Source organism: Canis lupus, chromosome 7, assembly GCF_003254725.2.
Source record: "Canis lupus dingo isolate Sandy chromosome 7, ASM325472v2, whole genome shotgun sequence".
Lineage (NCBI taxonomy): Eukaryota > Metazoa > Chordata > Mammalia > Carnivora > Canidae > Canis > Canis lupus.
In genome coordinates, this window is record NC_064249.1 from 41,649,071 (window position 1) to 41,666,940 (window position 17,870).

General features: G+C 53.8%; 2 protein-coding genes across 2 annotated transcripts in view; one reads left to right on the forward strand and one right to left on the reverse strand.

Annotated features, from left to right (window-relative positions):
* The window catches only part of LOC112648919 (GON-4-like protein), a 64,217-nt gene extending 52,423 nt beyond the window's left edge, over window positions 1–11,794 (forward strand). Inside the window, 13 exon segments of the mRNA XM_049112565.1 lie at window positions 362–478; window positions 885–2,534; window positions 2,959–3,214; window positions 3,784–3,968; window positions 4,890–5,087; window positions 6,410–6,553; window positions 7,094–7,237; window positions 7,329–7,448; window positions 8,463–8,576; window positions 8,991–9,201; window positions 9,633–10,260; window positions 10,349–10,451; window positions 10,822–11,794. Of these exon segments, the coding sequence (XP_048968522.1) occupies window positions 362–478; window positions 885–2,534; window positions 2,959–3,214; window positions 3,784–3,968; window positions 4,890–5,087; window positions 6,410–6,553; window positions 7,094–7,237; window positions 7,329–7,448; window positions 8,463–8,576; window positions 8,991–9,201; window positions 9,633–10,260; window positions 10,349–10,451; window positions 10,822–10,971 (4,020 nt within the window). The 3' untranslated portion in view covers window positions 10,972–11,794.
* MSTO1 (misato mitochondrial distribution and morphology regulator 1) lies at window positions 11,288–15,104 on the reverse strand. Its single transcript, XM_025430916.3, has 14 exons — window positions 14,955–15,104; window positions 14,739–14,874; window positions 14,491–14,560; window positions 14,323–14,401; window positions 14,016–14,070; window positions 13,796–13,934; window positions 13,520–13,637; window positions 13,311–13,445; window positions 13,049–13,201; window positions 12,643–12,774; window positions 12,386–12,570; window positions 12,052–12,156; window positions 11,858–11,970; window positions 11,288–11,587 (listed from the first exon to the last, which is right to left on the reverse strand). The coding sequence occupies exons 1-14, from the start codon at window positions 15,036–15,038 to the stop codon at window positions 11,373–11,375; spliced, it is 1,719 nt and encodes a 572-aa protein (XP_025286701.1). The 5' UTR covers window positions 15,039–15,104; the 3' UTR covers window positions 11,288–11,372.
* Window positions 15,105–17,870: the final 2,766 nt, after the last annotated feature.

Below are 17,870 nucleotides of genomic sequence, written 5' to 3' on the forward strand. Positions count from 1 at the left end.
GCTCCCTCAGTAAAGCATCTGCCTTCGGCTCATGTCATGGTCCCAGGGTTCTGGGATCAAGTCCTGCATTGGGCTCCCTGCTTAGTGAGGAGTCTGCTCCTCCCTCTGCCCTACCCCCTGCTCGTGCTCATTCTCTCTCTTTCTCTCTCAAATAAATAAATAAGTAATCTTGAAAAAAATAATTGAGATTAATGTAATTTGTTTTTGTTTTTTTTTAAGTATAATTTGAAATGTAGAGCATTAAGCATGTATTTGTATGTATGGGAGGTGTCTCAAATCTCTACACACTTCACTCCCCAGCCTGACAGAGGGCAGTGTTTCTGGAGGGAATGTGAATTGTGTGTCATTTCTTCCTGCTCAGTTTTATAAGAAGACCAAGCAGCTGCCTGTCCTGATGAAATGCTGTGAAGAGATCCAACCACATCAGTGGAAACCACCTGTGGAGAGGGAAGAACACCGGCTTCCGTTCTGGTTACAGGTACAGGCTTCCTCCTTGACATGTGTAGGCCACAGAATGTCCCTGAAACCCTGCCAGAGATGTCAAGGACTGTTTTCTGCCTACACTATGTAGTTGTAGGACAGGGTCTCAGGAGAGCTGCCTCATTCACCCCTCCTCTCCTGCTTTGCCCTCCCCCCAGGTGACTCTGTAGCCTTTGAAAAGAAAAAATAGTAAAATGATAGTTTCCTAAAGGAAACTCAGACAAGAGTTTCTAGAGTGTATAATTGGAATGTAGTCTTGGTGAAATTTGATATCCTGCAGAAAAATCCTTCTTGAAAAGATTTTTTTGAGACTGTCCTAGAAAGGTCCCTAAAAACCCAGGAAGCCTTGTTCTTTCTGCCAGATGCTGACATGTGCTGGATCAGTGTGTTCTTATTCTCAATAGGCCAGTCTGCCATCCATCCAGGAGGAACTTTGGCGCATAGCTGGCGGCGCCAGAGGGGTAGGAAATGTGACTGGAGCCGCTGAGGTCAGCTCAGAGCCCTGCCTGGGGAAAGGCCGCTCGGAATTGGGGAGTGACACTCCGTATCCACTGCTGTTGCCCAAGGGTGTGGTCCTGAAACTGAAGCCAGTTGCCAACTGTTTTTCCAGGAAGGCCTGGAGACAGAAGCGGCCGGCAGTCCTGAAGCCCCTGCTAATTAGACCCAGCCCCTCTCTCCAGCCCAGCTCCTCCACCTCTGGGAAAGCTCCCACAAGGTCAGCCCAGTCAGAAGCGCCCCCTAGCAAGATGGTGGTCCGGATTCCTCCCATGATCCAGCCAGCCACTGTCCTACAGACGGTGCCAGGTGTCCCTCCCCTGGGGGCCCCTGCGGGGGATGGTTTTGAGTCTCCAGCAACACTACCTCCCACGCCCCACGAGGCCAGGACCAGCTTCCCTCTGTCTGAGCCCCAGCCTCTGCTCACCCCTGCCCCTGTGCCCAAGGTAATGCTGCCCTCACTTGCACCCTCTAAGTTTCGAAGGCCATGTGTAAAGCCGAGAGCCTCAAAGAGGAAGGGGGCCAAGGCCTCCCTCTGTCTGGAGCCAACCTCCCTCATCCACCCAGTTCCCGTCATCTTCACCGTACCCGCCACCACAGTCAAGGTCGTGAGCTTTGGCAGTGGCTGCAATGTGATCCAGCCTGTCAACGCAGCTGTGGCCCCAAGTTCTCAGACCATTCCCATCACCACCCTCTTGGTTAACCCTACGTCCTTCCCCTGCCCGTTGAACCAGCCCCTTGTGGCCTCCTCTCTCCCACCATTCATTGTTTCCAGCAACTCCGTGAGTCTTCCTGTCCCATCCACCCCTGAAGATAAGGCCCAAGTGAATGCAGACATTGGTGGCCCTCTGGCTGAAGGGAAAAATGCCTTTCAAGGCCTAGAACCCAAATTAGAGCCCCAGGAATTCTCTCCTCTCTGTGCTCCTGTCTTCCCCAAAGAGGAGCACAGCCCAGGGCCACTGGCAGCAGATTGTGTGTGCCAGGAAGAGCTACCAGAGAACAGTGCCTGTGGCTGGACTCTTGTGAAGGCAGAGGACGAGAGGCAGGCTCTGCAACCGCTGCCCCCGGGGGACGTGGAGGAAATGGTCAAGATGGAACCTAAGGACCCTGGGGAGGATGATGCCAGTGGGTCCCCGGGGCAGGACGGCTGTGAGGACATCAGAGAGGAATGTGCTGTGGGCTTGGATGCTGGCTTCCCAGGTGAGGAGCTGAGCAGTCCTAGGGAGCGGAGGGGACAGCCGGCTGTCCAGCAGGAGGAAGAGAGGAGTGAGCCAGCTGGAGCTTCTTCAGCTGCCCGGGAGCCTCGGGATGAGGGAGACTCAGGGGACATGAGCAAAGGGTCTCTGGAGATGGCTTCCTCCTGTGCTGACCATGAGGTAACATGCGGCAGCCCCCTAGGGCAGTCTGAGGCTTGTGGCAGCACTGACGGCCAGGTGGTGGAGACCCCAGCTGGCCCGGAGGAGGAGGAGGAGGAGGACTTTGATGACCTTACCGCAGATGAGGAGGAGGAGCTGTCATCCGCCTCTGAGGAGTCCGTGCTGTCTGTCCCGGAGCTCCAGGTGAGCGCTGCCAACCTTCTCAAACGCTATGGCAAGCTGCTCACGCTTTGCCTCATATAGTCCTCCTGTCATGTGTGTTTAGCTTCTGAGTATGTTTGTGGGACATAGTTTGATGGGAGGTTGAGGTGAGAAGAGGTAGCAGGTAAGCTTTTACTGAGGTGTTATGTCTGACTCAGTCATTTAAAGGTTAGATTGCATCACCGTGCACAGTTTAAATTCCTGAACACATAGATCCTATGTGGGCCAAGGAACCCATCTTCAGGGTAGAAGGTGACCTTTCAAAAGGCATCTCCCAACCCCTACCTGCTACTGGGCCGCCAGTCCGGCTCTCCCTGTGTCTCGACTCCATGTTGGGCCCTGGTGGCCGCACCTGTGGCCTCGGCGAGCCAGTGCTACCCTGGGGACACTCTCCTGGGCTTTGCAGGAAACCATGGAGAAGCTGACCTGGTTGGCCTCTGAGAGGCGTGCAGGCCAGGAGGGCGAGTCTGAGGAGGAGAATTCTCAGGAAGAGAACTCTGAGCCTGAGGAAGAAGAGGAAGAAGAGGCAGAGGGAATGGAAAGCCTGCAGAAGGAGGACGAAATGGCAGATGAAGCCATTGGGGATCCCACTGAGAAGCCGCCAGCCCCCTTCGCCTCGCCCAGGACCGCTCCAGAAGCCGAGGCCAGCAGTACCCCGCCAGGTGAGTGGCAAGCCTGATGTGAGGGCCGGGGCCCAGCTGGCCCCCTTTCCATATGTTGTGCCAAGTGGCTCGTTGAAAACCACGTGTGAGTTATTAGAGGCCATCCTCTGGACCTCCCCCGAGCATGTTTGTCTGGAGCCTTTTCAGAGAAGCATGCTCAGAGGTTGCAGATACAACTCTTAGCAGCTGCTAGGTTTGTATAGGTTTGTTCAAGTGTGTATGCTGCTCCTCCATCCGTCACTCGGGAGGCTAAGAGCTACGTTTTTTCACTGTTCTCACCACAGCCTAGTCCCTTGAGAGCCCAGCATAAGACCAGACTCACTCTCAAGACCCCCTTTTTCCGTACGCGGTAGCAGAGAGCCCCTTACTGTCCCGGGGAATGTGGCTATGCCAGCTCTGCACAGGCTGGCCTGACACGCAGTCGTGCCTTTGTATCATGTTCCCACTAGCCTTTCTTGTAAGGCAGTCTGAGACAACGAGTGGTATTTTGGTGGGGTGGGTGTGTGTTGCAGGCGGGAGGAGTGGGGTTATGGGGCAAGAGCCACAATCTTTTTCCCATGTTTTCCCAGGAGAGAGTGGCAGAGCTGCTGGGAAGGGCCGGGGCAGTCAGCGAGCGCGTGGCAAGCGGGGAAGTCGGGCCCGTGCCAGCAAGGACACATCCAAGCTGCTGCTGTTATATGACGAGGACATTCTCGAGCGGGACCCACTCAGGGAGCAGAAGGATTTGGCCTTTGCTCAGGCTTATCTGACCAGGGTAGGCAGGTGCTGCTTCCTCCTGCTGCCCGTCAGTCCAAATGCTGCTGCTTCTCCTTCCAGGGACCAGTTTTTAAAACAAAGTATGATTTTCGGGCTGTGCAGCTTCGGCCTCTGCCTTTGCTTCCTGGAATTACCATCAGATCTGCGTGAGAGTGCTTCCAGGACACAGGCTTAGCCGTACGCGGCTTGTTAATCCCTGAGCATTACCCCTCCATTGTTCAGAAAGTGGGAAACTGGGACTCCACCATCGTCAGTGAGAGGGGTGACATCAGTGGGTTAGCTAATGAGGGCCTTTCCCAAGCCCTCAGCTTAAGAAGAGAGAATGTTGGTGCACTGGCCAGAGTGGACCTCAGGGAACCACCTTGGTCTTCAGAGACGTGACCCCATCCTTGCTAGGCAGTTGTCTTGGGCCACTGCCTTATTCTTTTGAATGGAACCATCTGGTTCCTCTGTTCCTCTCCATCCAGGTGGGCTATCTGCCGTGATAGTCATACCTTTTTCTTATCTGCTGACATTTTGCTAATATTCCTAATGTACGCATTGTTTACCCTCGTGATACCATGTGGAGCTATATGTACAGAGCACTCCTTGTCTGCTTCAAGTGTGGTGAAGTCAGGATGGAGAGGTTAGTTTAGGGCTGTGAGCTATAGAAAAGCTTGGTTGGTTTTGCTTGGTTTTGTGGGGAGGGCCCTGGTCCCTGGAGAATCAAGGCTTTTCAGATGCCCACCACTGGAAACGGAGCTGTGCCTTGCTCATTGCTCTGTGTCTTCCGTGAATGGACTGTAGGAGCTGCCAGAGGAGTAGCCCCTGAAGGATGATTCTTGGAGCTCTGCATGGTGACTCCTTCTCGGTTAGTACTGCTGTTTTCTTGTTGGGGCCCACAGATGGAGTACTGATGCTAGGCCATCTTCCTGCGTAGGTACGGGAAGCCCTGCAACACATCCCTGGGAAGTACGAGGACTTCCTTCAGGTCATCTATGAATTTGAGTCCAGTACTCAGAGGCAGACAGCTGTGGATCTCTACAAAAGCCTGCAGGTCCTGCTCCAGGACTGGCCTCAGCTGCTGAAGGACTTCGCGGCTTTCCTGTTGCCTGAGCAGGCTCTGGCCTGTGGATTAGTAAGTGGATGCGTGAACATGGCACCCTGGGGGCATTGCTGGGGCAGGAGATGGGACAGAGTAGTATTGACCATCGCTGTCCCTGTCTGTCCCTGTGCCAGCCCAGGGTCATAAGAGCCCCCTTGTTTTCAAGGAGTGATCTTCCCACCCCCTCCTCTTCCCTTTTCGTTATATGTACAAGGCTGTGGTACCTTTGGTTGCCAGTGAAGACGGTAGGTAAATGTTGTGCCCTGTGCTCCTCCCTGTTGTAGAGCAGGTGTTCATTCCCACAGATACTTACTGTGTGCTTAGTGTGAGTCAGGTAGCATTCTCTGTCCTAGGAATACAGTAATTACAGAAGTACAACATCCTTGCCTTCATGGAGCTTCCATCCTCTTGGGGAAAGTCAGGTGATAAACAGTAAAATATATAAATGTATGTAAGGATTATATAGTAGATATGACAAGTAAAACATGTATCATGCTTTTGAGTGGTGATGCTTTCTAGAAAAATACATGATGAAAGAGTAGAGAGCTGCAGGTGGAATGGGTCAGGGGTGGGGCTTGGTAGTTTTATTTTCTATGTGGTTCTCTGGGATGGCCGCTATATATGGTAACACTTGAAGCGTTGAGAGAGTGTCTACATGTGAGGGAGACCTCACAATAGTTCTGAGTTTCTTGTCATGATTGACAGACACAGGAATGCAGGGGGGGATTATTTTGCTAGTCTTTTTTTTTTTTTTTTTTTTTTTTTTTTTAAATATTTTATTTATTTATTTAGGATAGTCACAGAGAGAGAGAGAGAGAGAGAGAGAGAGAGAGAGGGAGGCAGAGACACAGGCAGAGGGAGAAGCAGGCTCCATGCACCGGGAGCCTGACGTGGGATTCGATCCCGGGTCTCCAGGATCGCGCCCTGGGCCAAAGGCAGGCGCCAAACCGCTGCGCCACCCAGGGATCCCTATTTTGCTAGTCTTGAGGCAGTGATGTGGTCAGTCCTGGGGTGGTGACATACACCCTGGCGGTGCTCTCTCCTCATGAGGAGCAGCATACATGTGAACATTCTTTATTGACTATGAAGTGTCCCACAAGCTTGGAGTGTCTGACTTCATAGTCTATGAGATACTCCCATCTCTGGAATCTGTCGTTCCCATCCTAGGTGTTATGGGTTGGTAGTCCCTACAGCCTGAGGGCATAGATGCCCGAGTCCTAAACATGGTCTGATGGTTATAAACTTGAGCCCCGTCAGCTTCCTTCCCAGCCCAACACCCTTGTCTCCTGTGCATGAGCCCTCCAGGTTCCTCTAGCTGTGCACATGACCCTCTTGCCTTCTTTCCACTGCGGTAGTTTGAGGAGCAGCAGGCTTTTGAGAAGAGTCGCAAGTTTCTTCGGCAGCTGGAGATTTGCTTTGCAGAGAACCCCTCACACCACCAGAAGATCATCAAGGTCCTCCAGAGCTGTGCGGACTGCCTGCCCCAGGAGATCACAGAGGTGCTGCTTCCCATCCTGCTGCCTTTCAGTTGGCACCAATGCCTTAGGCACACCCCTGACTGACCCCATGTTCTCTTGCTTATGGGGTGGAAGGGATGGAGAAGGCGAGGATTTTTGAGGCTTTCCTGAAGCATCAACCCCTGGAACGGGTTGTGCTTGTGCCCTGAAAGCAGAGACTGACTGATCTTCCCAGCTCAGAAAGGCCATTAGTGCCCAGGTTGGGTAGTTCAGGGGAGGACTTGATGGGGCCTGGGAGGGACTTGGCTCCTCACTCTGCTCGGGTTCCTGCCTGAGCTGGAGCTTAGGAGGGCAGGGTACAGAGGGTGTCCTCATCAGGGATCAAACCTATTCTCAGTGCCCCTCCGGTGTAGGCACATGAGCGGAGAGGGAAAGTCGACAAATTTCTTATCTGTCAGAGAGGCTTCTTTGCATCCCTCAGTTGACTAGGAGAGCAGACCATGGAAGGGTCTGGGATTGGTTTGGGATGGCAGCCTGGAGAGGCCCTGGAGACCTCATCTTTCCTCTGATCACTCTCCCCAGCTCAAGACACAGATGTGGCAGCTTCTCAAGGGCCACGATCACTTGCAGGATGAATTCTCTGTCTTCTTTGATCATCTGCGCCCAGCAGCCAGCCGGATGGGTGACTTTGAAGAGATCAATTGGACTGAGGAGAAGGAGTATGAGGTACAGGCCTCGAGGCTGCAGTGGGGCTGGGGAGCAGGAAGGCCACGTGTAGGCCTGTCCAGGGTCTGTGCTGAGTGATACTCCTCCCCAGTTTGATGGCTTTGAAGAAGTGGCACTGCCCGATGTGGAAGAGGAAGAGGAGCCCCCCAAGATACCCACGGCCTCAAAGAGCAAAAGACGTAAAGAGATTGGGGTCCAAAATCATGACAAGGTACCAGGTTGTTTAGCATTTTCTGTTTGTCTTGAACCAGGCCTTGAGTTCCTGAGTGGAAGTGGTATGCGGCCTCTGGGCTCCGAGGCAGAGGTGAAGCAGGGACCAGGGGTCAGGCTGCAAAGCCCACGGGGGTTGGGGGAGCGAGGAGGGGGCCACCCTGTGAGGAGGAGGTGTCCCCCTCTGCTCTCTAGCACAGAACTGTTTCTCTTGTCCTTGAGTCTTGGCTCCTTCCCTTCCGTTCATGTGAAGAAATAACAGAACCAAGCGTCCACACTTGAACAGTACTGGTAACAGGTACCAGGTGCCTGTACCTCTTGGAGGTATTGAACTTGGATCATTCCCTCAGTTCTCATGGCAGGCCCACGAAGAGATTGCTTGTGTTTGGCTTTTATAGGAGAGGAGAGGGAAGTGCAAGGCGAAGTTGTTGCCAGTGTCTCATATTTAAGTGGCAATGCTAGGGTTCGAACTAGAACCTCTGCTGCTAAGAATGTGTGTCCTTTCCTCTTCCTTGGGGAAAACTGCTTCTTAGCAGCTGGATGACCTTGGTGACTTACTGAGTCTCTGTCTCAGCCTCGTCATCGTCAGCGGGGTAATAACCGTACCAGCGTCTAGGGTCACTGACAGAGAGGTCCTGGGGAAGCCTCCACATGTACAAGGGGGTCGGCAGAGGGGTAGAGCTCCAGGTGCAGGGACGCGGGAGCAAAGGCAGCGAGTCAGGAGAGCACGCCTGTGCTGGAGCTCTCCAAGACTCTGCCTTAGATTGTATTTGATGTCAGTATTTCTTGAAACATCTTGGCAACTGGGATAGGTCAGTCCTTTGAGTCGTTGAAGCATTGTTTCAGGGATTTCTAACAGGCTGTGATTGAGTTTCCCCCAGCCATATGAAGCGCTGAGTGTCATGAAGGAGAAAGGGTGACGGTCAGTGCAGGCTGCCTGGGCCAGCCTGCAGCTCAGCTCCCTCTATTGGTACCAAACACGCTCGGCAGCTAACCAAGCCCAGATATCTCCTAGGAGGCTGAGTGGCCAGACAGTGCCAAGGACTGTGCCTGTTCCTGTCATGAAGGAGGCCCTGATTCCAGGCTGAAGAAGAGCAAGAGAAGAAGCTGTAGCCACTGTGGCAGCAGGGTGAGCAGGGGTGGTAATCGGCAGTACACACGTGCGCATTCGCATATGCAGGACAAATAGAATCTTTAAAAAGTATGTAATGGGTTTTGTTTTTTGAAGATAATCCTGTGGGTTAGGTTTTTGAAATGGGAAAAAAACGACTTCAAATATTTATTTCTCAGATTTTTTTTTCTCATTTCTTTCTCATGAAATAAACTTGTTTCAAGAAAACACCCTTAAAGTAATGCCGGTTCTCTAGGGTAGGTTTGTTTGGCAGCAAAAATACAGTCCTTGGTAGAGGAGTGTAGAAGGAAACCCCTTTAACATTGTTGGTTGACTTGCAAAACATCATGGCAGGGCTTCTGCCTTTGCTCAGCCAGCCTCCTAAGAAAAAGGCAGTCAGGACACCCTTTACCAAGAAGGCCATCTCTGCAGGTCTGTGACAGCAAATCCTACAAGAGCAAGGAGCCCCATGAGCTGGTGGGCAGCAGTCCCCACCGGGAGGCCAGCCCTGGGCCTGGTGCTAAGGAAGTTGGGCAAGGCAAGGATCTGCTGGAGGGGGAAACCCCCGAGGATCGAGAAGGCAAGGAGACGTCCCAGGACAGGCCTGGCAGAGGTGCTGGACAGGGAGAGACACCTGTTCCAGGTGAGTGCGCTGCCTGCCAGCCTTGCCTCCGTCCATCTATTTATGCCTTGTTCTTACATGCTTCCAGCAGGAATGTCGCTGAGCCAGGATAAATAAGTCTTTGGTTGATGGACTACCCTTTCCTTTACTAACAAGCAATAGGGAATCCTCTTGAATGTCCTCTGGCAGAACTAGCAGTGCTACAGTGCCAGCATGATAAATGTGCTCTCTCCCCTGCCCTCCAGACCCCCTGGACCTGCACCCTGCCCACTGCCCACCTGGCCTTGTGTCTCTTATATCAGTGACTTTAGCCCCTGCCCTCACCTCAGTCTTTGATTTGAGGCCAGGGCTTCGTCACTGCAGCACCCTTGCACAACCTTGTGGTAACTCGCAGTCCTAGGTACGTTTTGACCCTGTCCATACCCTTAGATCTTTATTTTCTTCCCAAGCAGGATTGGCAATGGGGAGCACTTCACTGTCCCCTCAAGAAGTGACTTCTATAGCCCAGCCCGCCCTGGCTGGCCCACTGCCCTGCTCACCAGAGAGTGTTAAGCTCTCCTCCAGTACTGAAAGCGTGCTCTGCACCGTTAGGCGAAACCAGGCCGGTCCTGAGGTCCTCTCCTGCCCTCAGGCATCCCCCAGACTTCAGAATGAAGGGAAGGAACAGGAGGCACTGGGCGAGCCACAGGCTTCCATGCCAACATGGGATGCCTCGGAAACCGAGAGATGGCCCAGCACTGCAGAGCCCTGTGCTCCCTTCCTGAGCCCCGTTTCTTCAAGGACCAGAGACTCAGGGAGAAGCCTGGTGCCTGAGATCTCAGATGCTCCAGAGAGTTGCTTGCTGTTGGGCAGAGCTGGGGTGAGGACAGCGAACAGGAGGTCCCCTGTTTGTGAATCTTCATCAGGAATTGACACTTCAGCGACTTCTTGCAAAGCCTCTAGGGGAAGCTCGGCTAAAGATGGTGAGATCCAGGGCAAGGGCCCTGTGGGAGAACAGCCCCTGAAGGCCACAGAAGCTACAGTGTGTGCCAACAACAGCAAGGTCAGCTCCACTGGGGAAAAGGTGGTCCTGTGGACAAGGTAGGTGGGGAGGGATGACGTGTGTATAAACTGTGTGGAACACATCCCTGTTCCTTATCTGGGACTAATCATGGTACATGGGTTCCAGGGAAGCTGACCGCGTGATTCTCACTATGTGCCAGGAGAAAGGAGCACAGCCACAGACTTTCAGCAGCATCTCCCAGCAGCTGGGAAATAAGACCCCTACTGAGGTAAGTGGTAGAGCCCTGCTAGAGCTCCAAGCCCCAGGGGGATCTAGGACAGGGCCTGGCATGGAGGACAGGGTGGCCAACTAGGAGACATGCCCCGGAGGCCCTGAAGAGGGGCTTGACTCCTCAGGGTTAGTAGCGCTTCTAGAAGAGAAAGGGCATTGGATTTTGAGGTAGATGTCCAACAGATTCCATTCTGGTTTTGTTTTTAGGAGTGGTATAATTTGGGGCCAAACATTAAGCCTCTTGCCTTGAATTCCCTTATCTGGGAGGAGGATGCAGCCCTCACCGCCTCACTGTGTGGAACATGTGACTGTATTCGTGTCAGCCTGCAGCGCTTAATACATGTGAAAATGTCCTGTTGTTGTGCTAGGTTTCTCACCGTTTCCGAGAACTTATGCAGCTCTTCCACACGGCCTGCGAGGCCAGCTCCGAGGAGGAGGATGATGCCACCAGTACGAGCAACACAGACCAGCTGTCTGACCGTGGAGACCTTCTGTCTGAGGAGGAGTTGGATGGGTGACTGGGAGCACAGGGGTGTCATTTGCACTCACTACCCTCACCGGCCCCCCAAAAGAGGGCACTTGTATTTTGCTGGGACACCCTTGAGCTCAGGACGCAGAGCTGGAGGAGCAGGGGCTGAGGACAAGGACGCGGGCAGACCGGGGCTGGATGGCAGCATGGGCTTACACGTGGCTCCAGGTCTCCAGAAGCTGCGTGTGCACAGCAGTGGGGAGAGTAGGGCTTGTCTCCTTTTCTACCATTTTCCCCTTGGTCCCATGGCGCATATTTATTGTTCTGTGACCTGGTCACAGTGTTTGTAAAGGAGCACACACCCATGCTGGTGTAACTGGGCCCAGAACACTGAGCTCCTGCAGCCACAGTGTTTATTATAAACCAGGTCTTTCCTCTGCTGGGAATATCTTAGTTTGCGAGGCTGTCTGCACCCTGGTAGCACTGGGCCAGACTGCCCAGCTCCTGCAGCGCCTCCTCCAGGTCCCCCTGCTCGAGTCCGGCATCCATGAAGCTGGCCCAGCGCCGCACGTCCAGTTTGCCAAGGTCTCGAGCCAAATCTCCCAGGGTCCGACTCAAGGTGGATGACGAACAGAGGGCCCCAAGTACTGGGATGCTCTCCACAGCTGTGAAGGGAGAAAAAGGGGAGCCTGCCAGTGGTTTTCCTCACTCAGGCTCTGCTGTGCAGAAGGGGAGGTCTGGGCAAACCGCAGGCCTGGCTGGGGCGTGAGCTCAGTGCACACTCTGTGCTGGCCCCTTGGCAGGCTGGTGCTCTGGAGGAGGGCCACTACCTTCAGGAGCCAACCGGGTGAATAAAGGGATGTTTACCTGTGCATTTCAGTGCTTTCTTCTAGCAGGCACTGAGTGAAACCTGTCTGTTCCCTTCGCCCACCTACCTGCCCCAGATGGTGGGCCATCCAGAACCAAACCGTGCCGGCTGAGGCTTGGGGAGAAAAGGCAGGGGTATGGAGGAGTCACCTGGCAGGGCGCCAGCAGCAGGTGGGCAGAGCTGTGGGGATGAGGGTAGCAGCTGAGTGAGAAGTTGAGGAAAGTCTAAGGTGTGGGCAGGGAGAGCCAGCATCACACTGACCTCCTGACCCGAGGCTGCTGCTGCTGTAAATACTGAGCCAGGACATCCTCCCCGGCGGTGCAGGCATGGAGTGGCGAAGGCAGAGGTGTCCCCGGGACGAGCTGACTGCAGAACAAAGCCAAAACTGCCTTTAAGTCCATGGCAGTGTGGACATGGAATTGGGTTCTTCCCTTCTCAGGCTGTCAGCCCAAGTGGGATGCTGAGGGTCTCTTTTTTCTTTTAATGTTGGGCAAAGCGAGGAAGAGGCAGTGCTACTAGGATGTCCCGGGGTGTGAGGAGGGAAAGGATCTGAGTCACAAGTCTGACAAGGGCTCCTAAGAACGCCCATCCTCACCTGGTGTGGTATGCTCTGTCTACACCCCTGAGCACCACTGACTGGGCAAAGCAGCAGGTTCCAGAAGGATCCCCACATGCAGACAGTGGGGTCCATGCTGCAGCTCCTCCAAGCTGCACCAGGGCATCAGGAAGGGACTGGCCTGGGACCAAGGGGAAGGGGATGGTTGCTGCTGCTGTCACCACCTAAAGGTAAAGGAGAGATCAAGTAACTGAGCTCTTTCTCAACTCCAGCCCGGCCTTCCCAAAGCTCCACACCTTTTTCCCAGAGAAGTTTAGCGTATCAGCCAGATGAACCATGGAAACTGGCGAGGACCGTAGGCGGTAAGGAACCGTGAGTGTGTCCAGGGCTGTAGCCAGGATGGCACCACAGTGGAAGGGCAGAGCAGCCTATAAAGAAGATACCAGCAAGGGTACTTAGCTTTCGGGTCTGGTAAGCAGAGTGTGGAAGCAGAATGAACACGGCAGAGAGGTCCAGATGCCCTGGGACAAAGCGAGGCTATGTTTGGCCTGAGGCCGGACATGCAGAGGACAGTGTGCTGCATTGTGGAGGAGTCCAAACTGAGGCCTTGAGACTAGGGCTGCTAACTGGTGCAGTGGCCGGTCGGGGGTCAGGGAGGGTGCTGTCTCTACCTGCGGTGTGAACAAGAGCCTCGAGCCTTACATCATAACGTAGGTGAGGAAAAGTGACAGGTGGTTCAGGCCGGAGCCCCAGGCTCCCACCCAAGGACAGGGGGCAGACCAGAGAGCTGTGAGCAGACATGTGCACCAGGCCGAAGGCTGTGTTCAACAGACGATAGATGTTTTTCTGGGGCTCCTGAGAAAGAGAAGGGTTAATTTGTTTTCAGGAACTTTGTCCCTGGGCTGTCATTCTCTTTTGTTCCTCCCTGCCCCTGGAGACGGCCCTTCCCCCAGGTTCTACTCACTCCAAGACTGTACGGACCAGGGAGCAGGCCCCAGGTGATTATTCCCCGCCCCGAATACTCGTCTTGTAGCAGCTCTGTGGCCTTGGCACCAACCCCAGAGAAGCCATTGTGTAGGTCACACAGGATCTGGAAGCCCTGAAAAGGAGACGAGTGATGGAGGACAGGACAGCAAGAGGTTTCTGCCCGTGTCCACTGTGCCTACTGCTTACCTGCAGGTAGTCACATTCCTCCAGATAAAAATGCAGTCTGTCTTCCAGCTCTTCCAAGTACCTGGGTTCCTTCAGGATACTCTCGCCTTGGCCAAAAGCCTCTAGGCGACCTGCTTCCCTGCCAAGCATGAACACAACCTAGACTTGAGGGAACCCTGCCCTCACCCCCCTTCCCCATCCCATTTTCAGGGAGTGCAGGGAAGATGGCCTCAAGAGCCTCATCCTACACCCCTAGGGACCCAGTTTCCTGCTTCACAGCCTCTGGGGCTCCCATACCCATCATGGTTGTATTTCTGAATCATACAGATGCTCCGGGGATGAAGGTGGACGCTGAGGAAATCTGACCAGACTTTGATGCTTCCCTCTGTGGGGACATGTGGTTTGGGGGCTGTAGCTGTGGTGAATGGTGGGGCACCTGAGGGAAAAGCAAAGGAAAGTATCTTCCTGGGCTAGTTCTGTCCAGCTCCCCATCCCATGGCACCTAGTGAAGTCTCACCTTTGACATTGGGAATGGATTTGACCCTCCAGATACCATCACTACTCAGCACTCCCTGGGAGGGATGAGAAAAATCTGCATTTAGTTGCAGCCAGTCCAGAAGCAAATGTTAATTTCCCTCATTTTGCTGGCCACACTGTACAACTTCCTTTTGTTCATGTACTCACACTATTTTAGGAAAAAAGTGCATTTTCACAAAATGCCATTCTAAGCTCTTTAAGATTATCAAAATCCCCTTTTTCCTCTGCCCCCGTGGGGCACTCTAGTTACAGCACTGGGTTCAGAAGTTTAGGGCAGAGGCCCTCACCTCTGCACTCTGAAGGTCCTGGAGGTAGTAGGGGTTTTTGGGACAGAGCTCCTCTTTGTGTGTGGTGAGCTTTCCCTGCCTGAAAGAGAATGAGGGTTGGTTGACAGCGACTGTGTCCCCGATTCTGCGGCGTTCTGTGAACCTCGCCCTCCCCTGAACAGCACATACCATGCTATCGCCGCGTCCAGCTGTCTGTCGCTGTATAGGCCGCCTTCTTGTTTGAGGGAGCTCAGACTACCTGCACAACACGGGGCAGGCAGGGTTAGGTCGGGCCTGGCCGCACCCTCCTCGGGCACTGGGCTCTTCCAAGCGTTCTCGACTGAGCAGGAGGCGGAGGAAACCCTGGGCGCCGGCCTTCGGTGCCCCGCTCAGCCTGGAGGGCCTGGCCGCGCCGCCTCCAGTGTGGCTCTGCCTACCCTTTAGATCCATGAGGATGAGTCTGGGCGTGTAGGTCTCCTGGCCGTGCGGCGTCCGGCCGGCCCGGTACAGGACGTCGGGACTCAGCTCCCCCGGCGGCTCTTTGGCGTCGGTCGGAGCGCACAGCGCCGCATCCTGGAGTGGCACAGGGCAAGGCTGGCCTTAGCCGAGTTCGCGGGCTCGGGCCCGCGGGAGCGGCCGCCCGGAGGCCTCACCTGCTGGTTCCACCAGTGCGCTCCCACGAAGCCTGCGAAGTGGCCCAACTGCAGCGTGAGCACCTCCCGCGCCCCGCCCGCCATGCCGCTCGCTCCGCTGGGTCGCACGGACGCGGCCGGCGCGCTCGCCGCTCGGCGCCGATTGGCTCGTAGCCGCGTGGGCGGGGACTGAGGGTCGGAAGTCGCGGGGCGGGGCGTCGGGGGCGGGGCGTCGGGGCGGGGCGTCGGGGGTGGGTGCGGTCTGCGGCTCTGCAGAGGCAGTTCTCCGCTCCCGGTTGCTGCCCCGCTTGTGGCCGCGGTTTCCTTCCTCCCTACCTGCTGCCGCTGGCCGACCGCGCCTCCGGAGACGCACCCCTGGCCCGAAGAGTAGGCGCCCCTGTTCCACGCGGGTCACAGCCCTCCTGGCCCCGACCTGCGGGCCCGCCTGGCTGGCCGGCACCGTACGGGAACGAGGCGTCGTAGGCGGGCCTGGCTGGGTTGTCGGAGAAACTCTTCCTCAGGCCAGCGCGTACCCCCAGCCTCTTCAGTGGCCTCGCTGTGCTGGGGCCCCGCCGACAAAGCCTCCGCTGATGGGGGGCCGGGGTCGCTTCGGCGTGCTTCCCCGAGCCTTCCCGTGCTCCTGCTCCTGCACCTGCGCCTACGTCCCTGGGGCGTGCACCTGGAGTGGACGGGGCGGGGTGGGGGAGGGGTCCGGGAGCACCTGCGCTCGCCTCCCCGGGGTGAGCGCCTGGCGTGGACGGAGGTAGAGGGAAGGCTGTGCTGTGACTGGGTAAATACCACCAAACTGTCCCTTTAAACTCACTACCAGTGTAAACCACCATCAGCGTAGGGGAGTTTCAGTTGATGCACCGTAACCTTTAGAAATTGCCTTAGTCACTGGTGTTAATTACTAACGAGGTTGAGAGCACCTTTTCGTAAGTTAATGAGCAACTTGGATATCCTTTTATGGGTTTTTTTTGTGTGTGTGTGTTTTAAAGATTTTATTCATGAGACACACACACACACACACACACACACACACAGAAGCAGAAACATAGGCAGGGGGAGAAGCAGGCTCCATGCAGGGAGCCCAATGTGGGATTAGATCCCAGAACCCCGGGATCACACCCTGAGCCAAAGGCAGACGGTCAACCGCTGAGCCACCCAGGTGTCCCAAGGATATCCTTTTTTGAAGTGCATGTTTGAGTCCCCTGGCCATGTGTCTTTCGGGTTGTCTCCTTGATTTGTAGGAGTAAGTTATTCAGGATATACAACCTTTGTTGGCTATGTGTTGAAAATACCTACTTTCACTCTGGTTGCTTTTTCCTTTCCTTAAAGGGAGTTTTTAGAACAGAATTTTGTCTATTTTGTCTTTTTATTTTTTTTAAAGATCTTATTTATTTATTCATGAGAGACAGAGAGGCAGAGACACGGGCAGAGGGAGAACCAGACTCCCTGCAGGGAACCCAATGTGGAATTCGGTCCAGAACCCCAGGATCATGACCTGAGCAGAAGGCAGAAGCTCAGCCACTGAGCCACCCAGGCGGGCCTATTTTGTCTTTTTAAATACAGTCACATTTATGGACCTTTTCAAATATTACTAATGCTGTTTACCTTATGTTCTGGGCTCTTGATCCTTTTCTGTTAGTCTGTTACAGTTTCACAGGATGTTTAAACACCATGTTTTAAAAAGTGTCTTAGAGTCCCAAGGAGACTTAAAAAAGGGGGAAGGTGTTAGAGGTGACAGAAGAATAGCAGCTAATAAATGTAGAAGGAATGATAGAATTTATTTTTTCAAAAGATTTTAATTATTCATGACACAGAGAGAGGCAGAGACACAGGCAGAGGGAGAAGCAGGTTCCCTTCCAGGAGCCCAATGTGGGACTGGATTCCAGGATTCCAGGATCACGCCCTGGGCTGAAGGTAGATACCCAACCGCCGCGCCACCCAGGTGTCTCGGGAAGGCCAGAATTTAGATTGCAGCCATCAATTAAAGAATTAATTTAGACGGCCATCATCAGTGGATGTTAAAACCTTTGGGTGATAATTTATCAAAAAATGGGATGGTTTCAGGATTTCAAAGTAACGCTTTGTTAAGTACATTGACAAAAGGTACGTTTACAGTGATGGATGCCAGAATTAACCAAGTGATCCAATTTAGCATCACCATGAATGAAACAAACCACAATGATGTCAAGTGTAGTAGATAGAAAGCATCAACTGTCTGCTGTGCTTGTCAAAAGTATTTAACCTGTATCTGAAGGGAACAATTCAACAAATCCATAATGCGGGATAACTGAAATAACTGGCCTGGCATTTTAAAAAATGTCAAATAACAGAAAAACCAGAGGGTCTACTGAAGCTAACAGGAGATGTCAGTGTAAATGTGTTGTATAGACTTTGGTTGAATGTGGATTAGTGTGGAGGTGCGGTGGGGCAGCCACGAAGAAGTTGGGATAACTGGAAAAATTGAAAAATAGAGCACATTAAAAAAAAAATAGAGCATGGGACACCTGGGTGGCTCAGCGGTTGACCGTCTGCCTTTAGCTTGGGGCATGATCCTGGAGTCCCAGGATGCAGTCCTGAGTCAGGCTCCCTGCATGGAGCCTGCTTCTCCCTCTGCCTGTGTCTCTTGTGAATAAATAAAATCGTAAAAACAGGGGATCCCTGGGTGGCGCAGCGGTTTGGCGCCTGCCTTTGGCCCAGGGCGCGATCCTGGAGACCCGGGATCGAATCCCACGTCGGGCTCCCGGTGCATGGAGCCTGCTTCTCCCTCTGCCTGTTGTGTCTCTGCCTCTCTCTCTCTCTGTGTGACTATCATGAATAAAATAAAATAAAATCTTTAAAAAAAAAAAATCGTAAAAACAAACACACACAACAAAAAAAAACAAAAAACCCCACCATATTAGAGAACATTATACTGACGGGTTACTTTGG